General features: G+C 41.1%; 1 protein-coding gene across 7 annotated transcripts in view; it reads right to left on the bottom strand.

Moving 5' to 3' along the window:
• The window catches only part of ate1 (arginyltransferase 1), a 153,448-nt gene that overhangs the window by 115,341 nt on the left and 17,103 nt on the right, over positions 1-21,004 (bottom strand). For 4 of the 7 annotated variants that reach the window (XM_033033804.1, XM_033033801.1, XM_033033803.1 and 1 more), the window contains exons 6-7: positions 17,409-17,659; positions 12,551-12,679 (exon numbers count right to left, since the gene is read on the bottom strand). In XM_033033804.1, coding sequence (XP_032889695.1) covers positions 12,551-12,679; positions 17,409-17,659 — 380 coding nt within the window. Of the gene's footprint in view, positions 1-10,915; positions 11,045-12,550; positions 12,680-17,408; positions 17,660-21,004 lie in introns of all 7 variants that reach the window. The other 3 variants (XM_033033808.1, XM_033033802.1, XM_033033805.1) reach the window with 2 other exon arrangements.

The raw sequence follows: 21,004 nt of genomic DNA, 5'->3' as shown, positions 1-21,004 counted from the left end.
CTCTACCCAAAATAAAGAATCATACACTGGCCCTTTCTCATCTACATGTAACTTTGCTGTTATAGCACATCATCTTTAGAAGAAACAAGGAACAGCAGATGTTGGTTTACATAAAAGGACACAAAGTAGCCCACCCTTCCATCACTGCTTCCTCTCTGTGGAGCCAGAAGAATGGTCCCAAGCATCACCTATCCGTGTTCTCCAGAAACGCAGCCTGACCCGTTGAGTTACTCCGGTATACACTGTCCACTTCCTTGGATCCACCCTTCTCCTTAGCAATCGTCGTAAGCTTATCTTGACAATGCACATTAGTATAATGATTGCCTCAGTGATGATGTTTGATCTTCACATTCATCATTTTTGTTAATGTTTGTCCATGAATACAATTACCCAATATCACCCTTGCCTTAATTCAACTGCTGCTGAAATGCTCAAACTTGTCTGTTATCTCTAAATATAATAACTCAACGCAGGTCACATTTGCTCTACTTTCTGTAAACTTCAAAATATTGTGCCCTGAATCAAGTCAAATTTCGATTATCCAAGTGCTCATTCACCTGCACTGACACCAATTTAATTGCTTTCAAATTATTCTATGAATTAATTAAATCATTAAGTTTGCCAATGTTACCACTTTTGTTTGCCAGATCAACAATAATGAGACAAAATACAGAAACATAATTGGGAAATTTTTGTCATGGTGTCTGTAAAGGAGTGATAGCTGACACACTGTAACCTTTACTGAGAGTTTAATATAGCACATGGCACACACGTCCCAGCACTGACTGCATCCAGCCTTCAGGCGTACTGGAACCTAGTGGGAGGAACAAAGGGAGGATACTACAGTTATACTAATATGATGGGGCGTGGTTAGTGGTGATGAGGTAACTACATTATAGGTTGCATGCATAACCCATCTACATCCTTCCCCTTACAATTTGAACAAGTTACAACAATGGCAGGTTTGTTATACAGAACCTGCAAAGCTAAGCATACTCTCCGTAGCGAGCCGGAGGTTTTACAATCCGACCCGAGCGAGTGCGCACAGCACCTTCACCCTCCCCACCCGAAAGAATAGGAGGAGGGACAGGAACAGAAACAGGAGGGGGAGAGAAGGTGGGTGGAGAACCCAGCTTGGAGGGGGGACGGAGAGGCACAGGCGAGCCAGGTGAAACAGAAGGGGTAGAACGAGCAGAAGTGGGAGAAAGAGAAGACCTTGCAGGGGACAACAGAGCCTGAGGAGCAAAACCGGGAGGAGCAGGGGGGGTACCCGAGGCAAAAGGACCGACCGTGGCATGCAGGGAGCAGAGGGTACGTTAGTGGAGGAAGGCTCGACACGCGATGGAGGGGTATACAGAATCGCAGGAGGTGGTTTGGGCTCGTTAACCGCCAACAGGTGCTGACGGCTGCGTCGGTATACAGTCCCTTCAAAATCCACGAGGTAGGACCGTGGCGCACTGTCAAACCCGACGACGGTGGCAAGTCGGGAGTAGCCGGTGGACGTCTGCAAACGGACGACCTGTCCAGGCATCAGTGGCGAAAGAGGGCGGCAGGATTTGTCATGCGAGCGGCGCTGGATCTCGTGCTTCTGGGCAATACGTTGCTGAACATCAGCAGGCTGCAGGACTTTGGGCATCAGGGACTGCTGGGCAATAGGCATCGGAGGGCTGACAACACGGGACATGAGTCGCTAGGCAGGGGATCCCATGGTACTGTCTCTGGAAATGTTCCGAAGGTTCAGGAGACCCTGATAGAAATCCCCGTTCGAGATGCGGGTTTGTTCAAGCAGGTGCTTAGCGCTGCGGACCGCCCGTTCAGCTAGACCATTGCTCTGCGGGTACTCCGGGCTGCTGGTGAAATGATTAAAGTTCCACTTTGCAGCAAACGCTCGAAATGCGGTGCTGGTGAACTGGCGTCCGTTGTCTGTCTGCAGCCGGACAGGGGAACCAAACGTGGCAAAGTGACGGCGAAGTTTGCTGATCACCATCTCGGAGGTGATGGCAGGGAGGAGGTCCACCTCGAACCAATTCAAGTAAGAGTCTACTAGCACAAGGTATTGCTTCCCACGCCAGTCGAAAATATCGGCAGCCAGAGAAGACCAGGGCATGTCAGGGGCAGGCTGCTGCAAAAGCGGCTGTCTTTGCTGATGCGGGGCAAGAGAGTTACAGTCCGGACAGGAATCCACCCTGGCCTGGATGTACTTTGCCATGGCCGGCCAGTAGTACTGTTCCTGGGCATGCGAGATAGTGGCATCTGCCCCGGGATGCCCCATGTGGGCGGCGTCAAAATACAAGCCACGCAGCGAGGCAGGGACGACCACTTTGTGTCCTTTGATAATAATGCCGTCCCGGAGGACCAACTCATCGCGGACCAAAAAATAGGGGTGGACGCTGGCAGGCAACGAATTCCGTTTGGTGGGCCACCCGCGCTTGATGACAGCAGCAAGCTGCTGCAGGTCGGGGTCGTTTGCGGTATGTTCAACCAAGCACTGTAGTTGCTGAGAAGGGACGAAGTTAACGTTCAGTACCTGTAAGTCCGACTGCTCGAAGGGGTGCTGGTCGCAGGAGGCCCGGGGGGCCCGGGACAGTGCATCAGCCACATGCATCTCGGTGCCCCTCTTATATATGATTTTAAAGTCAAAGCGCTGTAGCTGCAGCATCATCCGCTGTAGCCTGGCAGGAGCGCAGTGTATAGGCTTGTTCAGTATCGTTACCAGTGGCTGGTGATCCGTCTCAACGGTGAACCTGGTGCCAAATAGGAAGTCCTTAAACTTCGAACACGCGAAAACCACCGCCAGCAGCTCCTCCTCTATCTGTGCATAGCGCTGCTCTGTGTCCGTCATGGTCCTGGAGGCATAGGAGATGGGCAGCAGCGAGTCACCAGCGTGAGGTTGCAGGCAGGCAGCACCCAGTCCAAATCGAGAGGCGTCGCAAGTGACCACGATCGGACGCAGTAGATCAAAGAGCTTCAGGGTAGGTGTGCTGACCAGCCTCGCCTGCTGGTGGTGTGGAAACCATGCCCAGGCAATGTCCTTTTTTGTGAGTTGTCTCAGGGGTGCGCTCAACTCGCTGAGGTCGGGGATAAACTTCCCCAGGTAGTTCACCATACCCAGGAAACGCTGTAGACTGACAACGTCTGTCGGGGCAGGCAGCTCTGAGATGGCGCTGGTCTTTTGCGGGTCCGGCTTCAACCCTTGGGCCGTGAAAATGTGGCCAACATATGTGACCTCAGGCACCCGGAACTTGCATTTTGACCGATTAAGCTTCAAATTTATCTGCCGAGCACGGTCCAAAATCCGTCGGAGGTTGCGGTCATGTTCGGCCACATCCCTCCCATAGACCAGAATGTCGTCCACAATGATCGCGCAGGGCAGACCTGCAAACAATTGTTCCATTGAACACTGAAATACCTCGCTGGCGGAGTTGATGCTGAACGGCATCCGCAAAAACTTAAACCTGCCGAAGGGCGTGCTGAACGTGGTCAGGTCCGTGGAGCGTTTGTCCAGGGGTATCTGCCAAAACGAACTTCTGGCATCGAGGACGGAGAACACTGTGGCTTGACCCACCTGGGCGGCAACATCTTCGACAGTCCTCATGGGGTAGTGGGGCCGTTTAATCGCCATATTCAAGTCCTTGGGGTTGATGCATACCCGTATCTCATTTTTTCCTTTCTTCAATGTGGCGACCATGGTGGAGACCCATTCGGTTGGATCGCTGACAGCCTCCAGCACTCCCATGTTGACCATGTCTTTCAGCATGCTCTCCACCTTGCCCTTCATGGCGAACGACACTCTATGGGGAGGACGGATCACAGGCACCACGGATGGGTCAGTCACGATCTTGTACACCAACGGCAGCTTCCCCAACTTGTCGTCAAACAGGTCTGGGTACTCGGATAGTGGATCCATCACAGCTTGCACCTCGTGGACCGTACGGTCAAAAGACACCAGACCAAGATCCTGGCAGGCCTGGTTGCTCAGCAACGTCACAGTCACAGTCCAGAATAAAGAAAGACAGGTCCTGGGAAAATTTCTGCAGCACGCAGTGGAAGGTCGCCCTCCCCACAGGTGTTAGTTCCTCTCCCCCATAGGCACGCAAAACAGAGCGATCTGCAGTCAGCAGCTCATTATTCCTTATACTGTGGAACAGCGTTGTTGACATTACGTTCACTTTCGCCCCCGTGTCCAGCTTAGCAGAGAAGGACTTATTGTTTACAGTTATGTTCACAGAAGGATCGGGGAGGCGAGATCGGCTGTGTAGGAGAGTGTAAACACTTACATCTCCCGTGGAATAGCTGTTCTCAGAGCTGGGGGCAGTGTCAACAGAGGACTGAGAATCCATCTCGCTATCAACTTGCAGAAGGTTGTTTAGGAGTTGTCTGGGAGCTGAGGGCACTTTCCCACGGGACCGGCAGGCAGCTGCAAAATGATTCATTCTCTCGCAGAAATTGCAGGTCTTCCCGAGGGCTGGGCACTGTGACTCCGTGGAGTGCACGTAATTGCAGTTTGGACACTTTTGAGATCGCGGGACCCGGGATGTACGAACGGGCCGCGGTGGAGGGCGAAAGTTGTCCCTCATACGTCGTTGTCCAGCAACACCAGTTAGATTTATGGCTTGGCTGTCAGACCCCCTCTGCCCATGCGGAGGGGTGACCACTTCGGCAATGCGGCACGCATGCATTGCCTGAGTCAGGGTTAGGTCAGGCCGTTGCAGCAGGTCGGCACGTAGCTTCTGATCAATCATGCCAGTGACGAGAATGTCCCTGGTGAGCTGGTCGCGCATGGTTTCAAATCGGCACCGCTGGGCAAGGTGCCGCAGGTCAGCGATGAAGCACTCAACAGGTTCATCCGGCTGTTGCTTGCGTGAGAAGAACCTGGCCCGCTCCAGTATACGGTTGGAGGGCAGGTCGCATATCTCCGCGAACTTGCGCAAAAGACATACCGGGTCGTCGGCCGATTCAGCTGGCTCGACCGGCTGGTCGTTGTCATCCAGGACTGCTGGTTCGGAGACAAAGGCTTGAGCTCTCTTCATTGCGTCGGGACCGGCCAGGTTGAGCAGGAGTGATGCTTTGACCGCGGCTGGGTCGTTCCGGTGCGCAATATTGACGTAGTGAGTGTAGTCCATCACAAAAGTCGACCATCGCTCCGCAATGTCAGCGTCGAAGACAAGGGGAGATGGCTTTCGGCATGAGGATGCCATGTCAAGGGAAACCCAACACTGGGCACTAACGGGGACAAATAAATAAAAACCGATAAACGGGAAATGTGAGTTTAAACTTCTGACACCATGTAAAGGAGTGATAGCTGACACACTGTAACCTTTACTGAGAGTTTAATATAGCACATGGCACACACGTCCCAGCACTGACTGCATCCAGCCCTTCAGGCGTACTGGGACCTAGTGGGAAGAACAAAGGGAGGATACTACAGTTATACTAATATGATGGGGCGTGGTTAGTGGTGATGAGGTAATTACATTATAGGTTGCATGCATAACCCATCTACAGTGTCAAAACAACAACCTAGCCTAAACATCAGCAAGTCGAATGAAATGGTTGCTGACCAGAAGAGATGACTGTCACTCATCTCTAAGTAGTTCAGTGGAACTACGTAGAGATGGGAGATAGTTTCACATTCCTAGCCATCTATATCACCAACAACCTAACCTAGGCTCTTCAATCTGATGCAGTAATCAAGAGCATCAGCATAATTACTATCTTAGGTGTCTGAAAAGATTTAGCATGCCCACGAGCATTCTCTTAAACATCCACAGATGTGCTTCAAACGGTATTCTGACGGGATGCATCTCAACCAGGGATGGCACCTGCTCTGCTCCTGACAGCCTGAATCTGCAGTGAACAAAGGCCAAACCATCGCAGACTCATAATTTCCCTCTGTCCAGTTCATCTTCACCATGCACTGCATCGTGAACGGCAGAAGCACAGTCTAGGATGATTGCTACTCTTGATTGTTCCCCTTCTGCCTTCTGGGAGAAGCTACGGATGCTTGAAAGTCTGCACATCCAGACTTAACAGCTACTTCTCCACAACTACCATACTCCTGAATCAATCACCTCTTTCACACTCTCTTCCTGAAGGTTTTGCTATGTACTCTTAATTTAAACTAATTTGGCTATTCTATTGCACTTTACTATATTTTGGTGCCATTTCAGTCATATTTATCCTTAAATGTGTCTATATGTTGTATTTATCTTTATCGCGTGTAATGTTTATAAGGTTCAAGCAAACCAGGCAATTCATTGCCGCCTGGTGTACATGATGATCAAGTTAATCTGAAATCTGAATTTAATTGTAATCAGCACCATCTCTTTAACCTGTGAGATACATGTCTTTAACCTGTGAGTGGAAAAGGGGAAAAAAGAGTGGAGCAGGGAAAAAGAGAGGAAGAGGGGGGGGGGGGGGGAGGGAAGAAATGTGGGGAAAGGGGAGGGGAGAAGGGTACGGGGGAGTGGAGAAGGAGGAATGGGGTGGGAGAGAAGAGGGGGGTGGAGGGGAGAGGGAAGTTCAGTCTACACTCACTGAATCCATCCCTGTGAAAAGTTAGACTGTGATTAGATCTGGAAGCGGACCAATACATCTGTAACTAAAACTGAACGACTCAGACAGCTTTTCATTTGCACAATTAATTTTATTGTATTAATTTTAATATATTAATGTTTAAAATTCATGCATTGCAGGAAGAATATTTTACAGCCCATCTGTGGTCCCAAACCGGGCGTCACCCGCAGGACAGCATACGTCAGCGTGTGACAGGGCACATGACATGATTAGACACCCAGATGTCGCCCTTGGATTTTGAACATTCCAAAATCCAGGGGTGACAGGGAGACACCGCGTGTCACTTCACGTCACTCCACGACGCGACAACCTCTTTTCAGGCTGTTCCCGAAAATGTCGCCCAAGTGGGACAGGCCCTTTAAGAACTCACTTTCTAAACTTTTCCATCTCACCACCCTTCCAAGAAATCATTAAAATGATTTATTGCATTGAAGGTTTTATAAAAATATTGTTGGTGAAGATCCTTCAACACACACTCCCCAAATTGAGTACGTCCTCCTTTGGCAAGGAGATTAAAAATTAATTAAAAATGTAGACTTGCAAACTACTTTATAAATGGAGCAAATCTTCTTTACTCTTATATTCCAATGTACCGTTTCGCTTTCTAATTTGCTTTCCCTATCTTGAATATTAATTTTGTGAGTCATGCTGAAAGACGCATAAATCTTTCCAAAGGGCAAGATTTAGTGTCTCTCTGTTTTTAAAAAAAGAAATAAAAATCGGCTTTTTCAGTGTATTATCAAAGTAGATAAAGCTTTCTGGTGTTATTTTTCACCTGCCACCTTTCTGGTCATCAGTTAACTTGCAGATGTCCTTCTGTTCCCTCCTCAAATCCACTTCACCGCTTAGCTTTGTGTCAGTATACTTGGATATATTTCATTCGGACCCTGACGTGGCATTGCTTGTGAACTGCAAATCCAAGCACTAATCCTTTCGGCACATTAATTAACTGACATTCAAAAAAAAACTTTTACTCCCATCCATTAATTTTCTATTCACATTAATAACCCTCAATCCCAAAGGACAATCCTCTTGCGATAATCTCCTGTGTTGCACCTTATCAAATACCTATGAAAATGAAAATATATTAAACCCACTAGCTCACAAAACAAATCTAAACTTTCAGACAAGATCTTCACCCTTGCATTCAAGGGTGAAGACCAACATTTTTTTAATATAGAAGTAAATGCCATTAACATTCTTCCCCAAGCTTTATATATTTGGACAGTGTCTCAACGGGTGCCCTTTCTTGAATATAATTATTCCCTGACAGTTTTTTGAAACAAGCACCAGCTACATTAACATTGAATTACTTCATACAGTAGTTGAGAGATACAGTGCAGAAATAGGCCCTGTTGACCACCGAGTCAATGTTGACCATCGATCATACTAGTTCTATATTATCCGACTGTCTCATCCACTCCCTACACATTCAGGACAATTTTACAAAAGAATATTAACCTCCAATCCTACACATCTTTTGGATGCAGGGTGAAACTGGAGCACCCAGAGGAAACCCACGTGGTCACAGGGAGGACAAGCAAACTTCACAGACAGCACCCAAGGTCAGGATTGAACTCGGGTCTCCGGCGCTGTGAGGAAGCAGCTCTATCAGCTGCGCCACTGTGCTGCCTCAAGTAGAGACACAAGAAACTGCAGATGCTGGAATCTTGAGCAAATAAAGTGCTGCAGGATCTCAGTGGGTCAGACAGCATTTATTAAATTTATTAACATAGTTGTTGTTTAACCCACTGAGTTCCTCCTGCACTTTGTGTTTTGCTCCTTCATTTAGTGAATATTTAAATCCTTAGTTCCATTAGTTAGACCATTGCAATTCAAGCTAGCAATGTTTACAAAAGACACAAAGCGTTGCAGTAACTCAGTGGGTCAGGCAGCACCTCTGGAGAGCATGGATAGGCTGCGTTTCGGATTGGGACCTTCTTCAGACTGAAGAAGTGGGAGGTGGGGGGAGAAAGCTAGAAGAGAGAAGGGGCAGGTTGAAGCCTGGCAAGTGACAGATGGACACAGATGAGGAGGGTTTTGATAGGCAGATGGTTGGACAAAGGCCAGTGATGAAAAGGTGTGAGATAAGGATAGGTCCAAATTGTGACACATGAAGGAGGAATAAAGGTTGAAGGGGAGGGGAAAGGGGTGAAATGGATCACGCTTAGGTGGGGCCCAGGGAGAAGGATGGGGTAGAAGGAAGTGTTGTTTGTCGGTTAGTTACCTAAAATTGGAGAATTTAATGTTTTTACCGTAAGCTTGTAAGTTACCCATGAAGAATATGAGGTGTCGTTCCGCCACTTTGCGTGTGGCCTCACTCTGGTAATGGAGGGGGCCCAAGAGGGGAGGTCAGTATGGGAATGGGAAGGGGAATTAAAATGGTTAGCAACAGGGAGAGCCAGCAGAGTTTGGCAGACTGAATGCAAACATTCAGCGAAATGGTCGCTGAATTCACGCTTGGTTAGACTCGCTGATTCTTTGGCTGAACATTTCGTCTGGCTTCACAATTCACACCTCTTCTATCCTCACTTCACACCTTTTGCCTTTTCATCTCAAGCTTTTGTCCTATCAATAACTCTCCTTAACTACACCCACCTAATACTCGCCACGCTTTGACCATTCCCTTCTATTTGTGGTTTTCTTCCCCCCCGCCTAACCACAATCATCTGAAGAAGGGTCCTGACCCAAGAACATCAACTCATCACATTCTCTAGAGATGCTGCCTGACCACCTGAGCTACTCCAGCACTGTCTTTTTTATGTAAACCAGCATCTGCAGTTTCTTGTATCTTGCAATATTATAGCTTGATAAAGCAGTTTTGTAATATACGTTGTTTACTGCTTAATATGGCCTAATCTGATCTCAATAAGAAATGTACCACAATTTTGACCTGCTCCTTGGTTTGGGACAGGTTTGAGGATTAATTCAACTTTGACATGTCCAGATTCCAAGTGAAAATGACAAAACCAACGAAAGAAGGAGGACGGTTAATTTAAAAGAACTGTCATTGGCAAAACTGAAAATTTAGCAACACGGAATTCACTTGTAATAATGACATTACCAGCCTTTTTAAATCACATCTTGACACAATGATATACTGTAACACTAGATCTTGGAGACAGTCATTGTATTTGTCCAAACTTACTTTTCTTCATTTGTCTTCAGTGACCTTTAACACTACACTAGAACCATCCTAAAACATTTCAAACAGGGTATTGTTGTTTGTATATTTCATTTTAAAATAAATCTGCAATTAATTAAGAATATTTTCAAAATTAAAAAATATACATCTCGTCCAATATTTTTTGGTGGGACTAGTGGAGTTGTGGATGGAAAGTTGTAAAGGAAAGCATGTGTTTGAAGCTTTTACTAAATTGGCTACAAATTCTAAGATAGAATAAATCCAGGATTTCTACCGGTAATAATTTTATAAATTTAGAAAGAAGTAAGATTCCCTCTCTTGTGAAAGACCCTTATTTAGCAAAGGGCTAATTAGAAAGATTATTGCCTTAACCTATGAGACAAAAAAGGAATGCTTAAAATGAACCTTAGCTTCCAAATTAGTTCCCAAAATGTCCCACTTCTCTCAAATATACACAATTGTACCAAGTCTGTCATCTCATGCAAGCATCTTTGTGATAGTATTTATTACAAGAAATATTCAATAATAGCTGTACAGGTGATGACGAGTTAACATTGTAAATGAGTTGCTTTTACATTTCTTTTCCAAGCTTGTAAACAGTAATGCAAACAGGGGAGATTAAAAATACAACAAACTTCCAATACCTTTAGAAGCATGCATGCATCAAATAAAGAAGAACTGCATCTGCTATTAATCAAATTCTGATAATAAAAACAAGTCTCGGCACATATACAAATTCAAACATTCCAATTACATTACTAAATTCTTTGGAGGGCAAATCATGCATAATAACAAGAGCTCTGGATATCTTTTTGTAATAACATAACTTTCATGGCATCTTTTTCAATGAGAAGTATTTTACTATTCCACTATGCACGAGTGTGGAGGTGTATTGAGAGATAAGGCACTAAAGAGAAAATGTCCATAATAAAGCTGGGTTAGACCAAAATAGATACAATTACCACATTATTCGCTTCCTTTCATAAGACTACAGAGCTCTTCATGCCCTACTCATCAACAATGTTATCGGTAGCAAAGATCTGGTACTGCATTAACTGACCAGAAGACAAGATTTTAAAAATATGGTGAAAAATATAATGACAAGACTGGTGCAAAAAAAAAAAATGCTTTTCCATAACGTACCATAAAAATAACTGTACTTTAATAAGAACAAATAAATATAAAGGGTGTTACCTCTGATGCACTACATTCATCAGGTGAATCGTGGTGCACAGCCATCTGATACTTGGAGTACAGAGTTGCTGATTGGTTAAAGGATTCATTGAAAGCTGGATCATCGAGGGAAACTGGCACTAGTTTCACCTTCAGGGCAGGAGATCCATGTAAATTTTCAAAGTAAATAATTGAGGACATGTTTACAAAAAGAGACTGAATTAAACAGAGATTCACCATTTTGTTCTACCACTGAAGGTATGAGTAGTGCAGGTTCTCCTCCACATCCAGTTCAATAGCCTATTTAAATTTAGTCACCTAACTTAATGTCAGATTATTCTTAACAAATTTGTAACAAATAAATGTTTTTTTTCTTTTTTATGCCCAATTGCTGGCAATAAACAAGGCATCAACTTGATTTATAAGTGTTACCTTTTCCTCAGTCCATGTTTCCAAGCTGCTAAGAAACCCTTATGTTTACACTTACAAAACTGACTTCAGGTGAAATTGCTAGGTTGATCATTATTATCACTTAACTGTCCACTTGGTCTACATAGTCTCTGTCCTGTGCATATGACTGCTTGCACAGTAACCTGATCTGATGAGTTCATTATGAGGTCTACTCTAACTGATTCAAAAACAGCACTATGCATTTTATTCTGTAAAGGTTTCTGGTGGTAACATGAAAGGAATCCCTGTGAGTAAAATCCCTTCTTGCCAATTTTAAAGTAATCATCTTTTGACATCAATTCCAGGAATGAAAAAGTCTTGGCCCTCTACAATCTATCAGAACTCAATTTGAAAATAGGAACTCCATACATCACCTCTTAATTTTACCTGTAGCACTGGAAAGAGTCTTCCATTCTTGGCATGGTTCCAGGGAATTCACATAGTGCAATACAATGCCCTTTTAAGGCTTTAATGCCCTTTTTAAAATGGAAGTGTTCAAAAGTGATTTTAATTTGCAAAGAACTCAAGTCTTTGTTGATATCAAGTTAAATGTTTATGATGCAAATGCTGTGGTCTGTACTCCCATAACAATTTAATTCTAAACGGTGGTTAAGATCTGTGCATGCATATGCATAACTACATCCCACCAAGAGTTTCAGGCTGTCAGATGTAAAAATAAAATGGATAGTTGTATTGCTAAACCTGTACTATAATTGATTATTAAAAAATGGCATGTTTTAAAAATTGGTTTGATAAAACGAATTAATTAATTAACAATTAATTATCTACTTTATTAAAATGAACAACATATATACAAAGAATTATGATTTTTTACATTCAACTGTTCATTTCATAAATTCCAGAATGTTTCTTATAATTTCTAATATGAATTTAACATTTCTTTTAATATAGCACACATGGAGGTGGTGGTATAAGGATTATTCAAAATGGTTCCATTTTGAGAATTACTATTTTTGCGTATTACCTTCTCGTGAAGTTTTATGATACAAATACTGTATTCCCGTTATTTAATATTTTAGTGTAGTATTCCTTCATCATTAACACAATGTCCTAGTGAGATTGGAAAGGGAAAGAAATATTCAACTGAATATCAGTTCTTTTCTACTTGAATCTAAGTGACAATCCTTTCACTGGCCTGGCTGCATTACCAATAAACTTTAAGAATTAAGTGCGTCTAATTCTAACCTGCTGTTCAGTTGGTTTATCAGGGGGGTCCTTGTGGATAGCCATCTGGTACCGTTTATAGACCTGGTAAGACTCCTGAAAAGTTGCTCTGAACTGGGAATTTGGTGGAGATGACCTCACTAGCCTCACCTTCAGGAGGCAAACAAAAAAAATGAAATAGTCATTATAAACAATGATTGTGAATAGTAACATTACTTATTTACTAACATAAACTTCTAAGATTTAAGACAAAAATGTTTTACAAATGTTTCAGGAAAATGACAAAGTATAACAGCATTATTCATTCCTTATAATATAAATGCATTAAACTAGTTACCATAAAAAAGAACGTACATGTAAATTACATTAATACTTTTGCAAAATAACATTTCTTTGCTACGACCGTTGATCAATCATGGTATCTTCTCCCTTTTGCAGAAAGTCACTATATCAAGCCATTATAACATGCTAATGTGGTTAAGCTTTGATAGGTGCTTTTGTGTTTATACCTAACGTTCAAAATTAATTCTGGATTTAACATTTGGCAAATTGGGTTTCACACATTTTACACTTCAAAACGCAGTTAATAAAACCATTACAATAAAAGCTGGAACATTTATATAAATTGGTTCTTTCAGTTGAGAGAATTTATTAATGTCAGTTCACAATAAAATTCAATTTTTCAAATATTCATATTTAAGCATGTAGATTTTTTAAATGCCTTACCATGCTTTCATTTTTTTAAAGAGAAATAGGTCAACCTAAAATTAAATCTGTGTGATAATTAAGGGCTACATTTGCATTTATTGCTTACTTTCTCATCACTTTAACTTGAAGTTTATCAGTAACAATTTAAAGAAAATGAGTTGCTGCTACTCTTCACGTTGTATATCAATGACTTGGATGAGGGAATTGATGGCTTTGTCGCCAAGTTTGCGGATGATACAAAGATGTTTGGAGGGGCAGGTAGTGTAGAGAAAGCAGGGAGTCTGCAGAAGAACTTGGACAGGTTGATGGTTAAAATATACTTTTTTCTTCTTGGTGTTATTCTTCTCAGCACCTGGTGCAATCAGAACCAGGCAACCATGTCCTTCCAGACTTGATCAATCTGGTTAGCCATGTAGCTACTTAGGCCAGTATTAGTAATAGATTCCAGTCCCCACCCAGTGCACAGCAAGTCCCATTGCAGCCTTTTGTGCTGCTTCCAAAATAATGTTTAATTTGAAAGAGTACTGACTAATCAACTGGGTAAAGGCAGTGGATGGTAACAGCAGGCAGTTTCCTTCATGTCATTCATTCCATACCCCATGAAATCATACGTTGAGGAATCCTGTGCCACTTTCTGGTGATTGAATACCGATGTTCTGCCACCTCTCGTAATTGTGTCTTGTTGGCAGGATAGGACATGTAGAATAGTTTTGGAGATGTCTGCGATATTAGTGAGTATAACTCTATCAGGCCTTTTTGACTGAGTTAGGAATACCCTACATATAAGACATATATCTAGGGGACCTAGCAGGATTGATTGGAACAGTTGCACCTCATGTCCAGGGATACACACGGTTTTATTCTCATAATCAATTTATGTTGTTTCCCAAGCAGTTTTTATACAACTGAATGGCAGTTAAACAATCGTAAATGTGGTTGACAGGAAGGATGTGCTGAGGATGATTCATTTTACCAGAAAATCATGACCAGGGATTATTACTACTGAATAAAGCGTCAATCATTTAAGAAGGCAAAGTATTTTCTCTCAGAGTAACGAGTATTGAGAACTTGCTCCCTCAAAGGACAGTGGAAACAGTCTTATTTTTATTTAAGGCGGAAGGACATAGATTCTTCACAAGCAAGGTTGAAAAGTTCCCAGGTGTAGGTAGGAATACAAAGCTAAGACTGAAATCTGATCAGCTGTGACCATAAACGGCACTGCAGTTTCAAGGGGCAATGTGGTCTACCCCTGTTCATAATTCATGCTTGTGATTATAAATTTGTAATCATAGTTGAACTACTCAGGAATTGTTAGAACAAAGGCTAGATTATTTTTTAGAGAGTAATAAAGCCAATCCATTTTTCTCACTAATCGCAATCCCCAATTGATAGGAATCATATTTTCCCTTAACATTCTTAGCAAATATGAAGTACAAATGCATCTACAAATCACCTGAAAAATAAAATCTTAACATATGGAATCATAAAAGTGCTAATTTTAATCCTTAAAATGGAATCACCAGTATGTTCAAATCATACACAATGTAACAAATCAAACAGCAAAATCAATTCCTTAAAAAATTCAGAAAAAAATCAAACGGAAGATGATATGCTTAGCTCAGCTACATTAGGAATTATTTGTGAAAGGGTTGTTGGAAAAGCAATACACAAAGTTGCATTTTTTTCTGAAAATAAATTATTTCGACTGACTGGTTGTTCATGAACTTGTTCATGTAAAGTTGTCCACAACCAGTCAGTCAAAATAATTTATTTTCAGAAAAAAAACTTAACGAAATGCAAGGAACCATTAGATAATTTGATAAAACACAAGCCATCTGTTCCTCCTTAATATTCTTGTCAATTTTTATTAATCTTTTGCCTGCCAAGTTCATTATAAAGTTCTGAATATTAATATCTTATCTTACAAATTCCTCATTTGTTTTAAATTCTTGATGCACCCAGGAATATCGAGCAGACATATTCAGTTTAATTGATGTCTTTATGATAAATGCATTTATAAATGTAATAACTAATAACTAATAATCAGTTAACTAATAGGGCTGCTAAATTTGTGTGCTGTCATCTTAACATTGCCCATTACTAATTTACTTAGCAATAGAAAGTTATTTATACATGTACTTTTATCTAATTTTAAATATTTTGATCTATGCTAGCAGGTTCAGAACAAATTCTGGTCTACAACAATATTTTTAGAAATCCATGAAATAATGCTTCAGAAAGTTTGAGAAATCATTTTCAAAAACAAGAAGGAGAATTAGAAACATAGAAACATAGAAATTAGGTGCAGGAGTAGGCCATTCGGCCCTTCGAGCCTGCACCGCCATTCAATATGATCATGGCTGATCATCCAACTCAGTATCCCGTACCTGCCTTCTCTCCATACCCTCTGATCCCCTTAGCCACAAGAGCCACATCTAACTCCCTCTTAAATATAGCCAATGAACTGGCCTCGACTACCCTCTGTGGCAGGGAGTTCCAGAGATTCACCACTCTCTGTGTGAAAAAGGTTCTTCTCATCTCGGTTTTAAAGGATTTCCCCCTTATCCTTAAGCTGTGACCCCTTGTCCTGGACTTCCCCAACATCGGGAGCAATCTTCCTGCATCTAGCCTGTCCAACCCCTTAAGAATTTTGTAAGTAAACAAGAAAGTACACAAGAATCCACTCACTAATTGTACAAACAATTGAGTGTAGAGATACAGCATTGAAACAGGCCCACCGAGCTCACACCAACCATCGATCACCCGTTAACACTAGTTTAATGTTATCCCACCTCAGCATCCACTCCCTACACACGAGGGACGATTTTCTTAAGAGGCCAATTAACCTACAAACCTAAACATCTTTGGGATGTGGGAGGAAACAGGAGCACCAGGAAGAAACCCATGCGGTCACAGGGAGAAAATGCAAACTTCACGCCGACAGCACTCAAGGTCAGGATCGCACCCAGGTCTTTGGCGCTGCTATGCAGCAACTATACCAGCTGCGCCATTGTGCTGCCTTAATTAATTAGAAGGGTTCAAGTTGTTGTCTATATATTATCAGGAACTAAGACCTCTCTCCTGACATTGGTCAAGGAATTAGAAATAAATAGGATTACACACTTTTCTGCCAATGATGCAAAGGTGTAGTCTTAAAAATGAAGCTGGGATATCAAGGACCTTAACATTTGGTAATTAAATGCAGTTGAATTGTCAATTAAAAACATTTTTCCCCATCACAGAAATGGATGTCAGCAGTCAAAATACACAGACTGAGAAGTAAAGAAAGGGAGAAAAATCACAGCATTGAAACTGTAGGTGTAACACTGAGGGATTTGGAGACACCCAATGGCCAGAACATGGAAGTGAAGGCAGACACAAACTCGCTTTAAACATTTTTTACAAAAGATGTGACCAAAGTACGACAAAGGACTGAGGACTCCAAAACAGAAAATCTTTTTTAGGGACATTGATTGGAATTGTAGGTGATTACAAATAAATCTGGGCTTAGGTACACTGAAAAATTTAATAAGGAATGTCATGTGCTTGAACATATTTGATTTGAACATATTGCAAATGCAGGTTAGAAGTGTAATTGCTTCTATCTCTTCCACATAAATTCTTCAACCAAATGTGTTTTACCCATTGTAAAGATCAATCTATAATGTTAAGTGTTTTTTGCAATGCTAAGGCAGACTAAAATGACATTTGTGCCTCAACCTTTGTGATTGTTCTATCACTAAGCACCAACACTAAAATTGCATTTTCTCCATTTTGTGATGACTTTATGAAAAATAAGCATTTGAAATTGTAATGCTGTTACCCATTATAATTTTGGATGGTCTTTGCCGTCAATCTAATATAAAATAACACTGTGAAAGGTAAGTTCTAATGTTTGCTTTATCAGCAACTACAAAACGAGCATGTATTTAAATATTCAGGATACAAAAGACAAAAATCAAATCCAGTAGATTAAATGAGCAACACCGTATTTGCATTTTTGGATTTTGTATTAAGATCGATTGGAAATGTGATCAAATATAATAAAACTTTATTCAAGTATTTAAATATCAAAATATATATATTTGGAATCTATTTCTGAAAATAAGACAAGAATATTAATGGAACAAAGGCTGAGCATGTATAATGGCAAGAAATGTTGAAAAGGTACCTCTAATTGATGCACTGCATCTGGAGATAAAGATTCAGAAGTAAGTTCTTCCAATGATTTTGGTTGATTTCCTTGTGGGTCTCGATGCTGCAAGAGTAATGCTTTGGGGGTTTCACAAGTGGCTTCTTGGTGCTGGGAGACATCGGCCATTCCAATTTGTTGCTGTTTCTGAAGCAGCTTTTTCAATTTTCTCTCTCTCCGAAGATCTTTTGCTTTGCGGCATGGTGGTTTATCTGGATCGGGTCCTCTGCCTTTAGTTTTTTTTTTTAAACAAAAACTTGATTTAACACCAAACCCAAGATGGAGCTTGACATAATAAAATTGGATATACCTTTCATTTAATTACTTAGCTCAAATTCACCATATTAAACTTAAATAAAATATATTAAATAATACATTGAAGCCCATCTTAAATGCCAGCTATTCCAGAACGTTTATTCCTCACAATCCAATATTAGGATCAGAGTCTTATCTATAGTGAAACAGCCACATCAACAGTTCCCACCATGCTTCACTTTTACTGCCCAAGCAGAGTGTGAGTGTGTGTGCGCGAGTGTGTATGTGCGCGAGTGTGTTTGTGCGCGAGTGTATATAACTAAAACACCTACCTACCCACCCTACAGAACTACGCCAAAATGGTAGATGACAGCGCTAAAATTTTGCACCACCTTAATCATAATTGTCCTGTGGTTACTTTGTGTCAAGTTTCGTTCAGATTAATGTTATATTTCACAAGTCATTGACATTTTTAGATTGACAAAAAACCCAATTTGAGAAAAAATCCTTCCCTGTGCTTACAGCTATGACGTCACAATGCGATTGTAGCCCTGCTCGCTACATTGTTGCTATCCAAGTGCACTGAGTTCTGCTTGCTCTAGCAGGTGCAAATGCATTTTTCTTAAAGTCACAGTACACTGAATTTTTTTTAAAGTTTAAAATGAGGGAGGGTGAATAAGGCGAAATGAGCAGCTCCTGCGCAGTTGGGGGCTATGGGTAAGCGGTGGAATATTGCGTTGGGGGGATGGGTTGCGTTGGGGAATGGGTGAGTGATGGAATATTACGTTGGGGAACGGGTTTTGTTGGGGCACCAGGCCTCCCGTGTGACAGGGACCCAACGGGTCCCACTTGGTCTCGTAACAAATAAAATTCAGTGTCAAGAGATCAAAAATGTAATGGTGGAACAGCTCCAAATTGATATAATTCAATCTCTCAGCTATTAGTTTAAGTAAACTAGCTAGTTTACATCTCATCCTTTGAAAGCCAAACTTAGCAAAATTAAACACTTTTATTTCCTTCAGTCTCAGCAGTTATTTCAAATGTGATCATGTTTTGTACACTAAATAGATTGTCAACAAACTCTAAATTGTTAATCAACTAATCTTGTATGGCCTTTACTGCTTAATCTGTTCTACTTTGTCCAGCCTTGTGCAAAAATTAAAATCTCCCATTCCAAGCACAGCTTCACTGCAACTCCATCTGTCCATAACTTGTTAATCCATGTCAATATTTAGTAAATCAATAAATACATACTTTTCAAAGAATATATGTATTCATCCTTTCTACCATAAAGTATTAACTTAATTTTTTGCATACTATTTTATTCATCAATATTCCATTCTATACGTTTTCAATCTGTTCCTCTGTATTTTGTTGCAGTTACACTCTCAACAGCACTGCCCATCATTCCAACTTGCCGCTCCTGTCAAAGTAAATACTTAAACAGTAAACAGCAACTCTATTACCAATATTTGTGGAAAACCACCTCACCATTTGCCAATTAAGTAATTCTGTAAAACCTTTGAAGTGCATTTTACAGCCAACTATTCTGTGGCTAAAAATCGACATTCAGATTTTATTCATGGTTTGACAACTTATTATTGAAATGAAAAATGTTTGCAAAAAATATATATTAACTGTATTTCGTTACACGCATCTACTTCTGTTTTTCTTTGGGATTCACAAGGATTGCCATCACTTTTGGGAGAAAAAAAAATCCAATCTTGCTGTTTGTCTGTTATACCTTTGATTAAGCTTTTCATTGTACTCCGGTTATAGTTACAGCACAGATTATCGTTACAGCAGAGGAGATAGTCATTCATCTATTGTGAAAACGCCAGCTCTCGACCAAAGCAAATTCACTTATTCCAACCCACAGGTTCTTCCTCTGTAGCCATATAAATGTTTATAACACCGTATAGTTATCCAATTCCCTCTTGATGGTCCGAGTGGAACCTGTCTCCACAACATCTGCAACATTCCAACCATACACTTCATAAAAATGTTTTTTCCTCATCAGCATTAATCATCTTTCCCTTTGTTTTGCACCTGTGGCTTCTAGTCCTCAAACCCCACAAAGCTGAACCGCCTCGCACTACCCAGTCTGTCCAGACCTTCCATCGTTTTATATTCTTCTATCAGACCTCCCCTCAGTTGAGGCCAGACCAGTGCTTGATAGCATGGCTTCCCTTCTTTTATACGCTGTTGATTAAGTTAGTACTTTATAGGCTTGCTTCATTTCCCTTTATAAATACAGAAACCATATTAATACACAAAATCCTCATGCACTTTGGCTTCATACACAAGTTTTCTACTCTTTTTTCTCCAATTCATTACAATACATGCCTACATGAATTGGACTGGCATACAATGATATAAGAAAAAATGAAAAATTAAGGATTGACATGAAAGTGAGCAGTGGCTGAAATTTATACACAATTAATTTGGTCACATTATTTGTGGACATTGTTGGCAAGGGTGGTAATTATTCTTCATTCTTCATTGCCCAAGAATTCAGTTAAGAGTCAAGCGCATTTGAGAGTCTGAAGTCCAGGTTAAGAATGTCCTTGAAGTATATTAGTGAGCTGGATAGATTTTTAATGGCAGTACATTATTTTCCGCATTATTACTAGCTTTTTATTTCATTTATTTAACTACTTGAACTTAAATTTCTCAGCTTTAGGTTTCAAACTTATATCCCGATCAATGGTCCAGTCATCTGGGTACTAGCCCAGCAAGTTAACCTCCACACTGTTGCACACAATGTCAGTACTGTAAAAATAACAGTTGCAAAAGAGTTATGACCCATATAGAATAGCTTTTCTCTCCGAATACAAGGAGGGTTGTGTTGAAATAATTCTTGTAAGAATAACTTAATTCCTTGAGGCAATCTAAACATATTTTCATCTCAAATACAACTTAACTAAAATTGACCTTGAAAAAGTATATTGCCTCACTTTAAGGCATAGTTTTTTTTTTTATGTGAAAAATTCCGTTTTTTTTAAAAAAGAGCAAAATGCTGGATACATGCAATGCCAGTGGAGAGTAAAATATAATTAATGCTTTATGTCAATGACTTTTATTCAGAACTAGGAAGTTTTCAATTGCAGTGAAGCGAGAGGGTGAAGAGAACAAAAGAAGTGTTTGTGATGGGTGGAGACAAGGCAATGCAAAATGGCAGAAGATGTTATCTGAGAGTGGGTGTTAAATTCTTGTTAATCACAATGCCTTAATCATAATTTCTTGTTAATCACAATTACCACCTTTCTACCATTTCATTTCTCCTTCTCTTGCTCAATCAGAGACATTCTGCTTGTTCG

The sequence above is a fragment of the Amblyraja radiata genome, chromosome 15, assembly GCF_010909765.2.
Source record: "Amblyraja radiata isolate CabotCenter1 chromosome 15, sAmbRad1.1.pri, whole genome shotgun sequence".
Taxonomy (NCBI): domain Eukaryota; kingdom Metazoa; phylum Chordata; class Chondrichthyes; order Rajiformes; family Rajidae; genus Amblyraja; species Amblyraja radiata.
The sequence above is the reverse complement of the archived record's forward strand: the minus strand, read 5'-3'. Positions and strand labels throughout refer to the sequence as shown.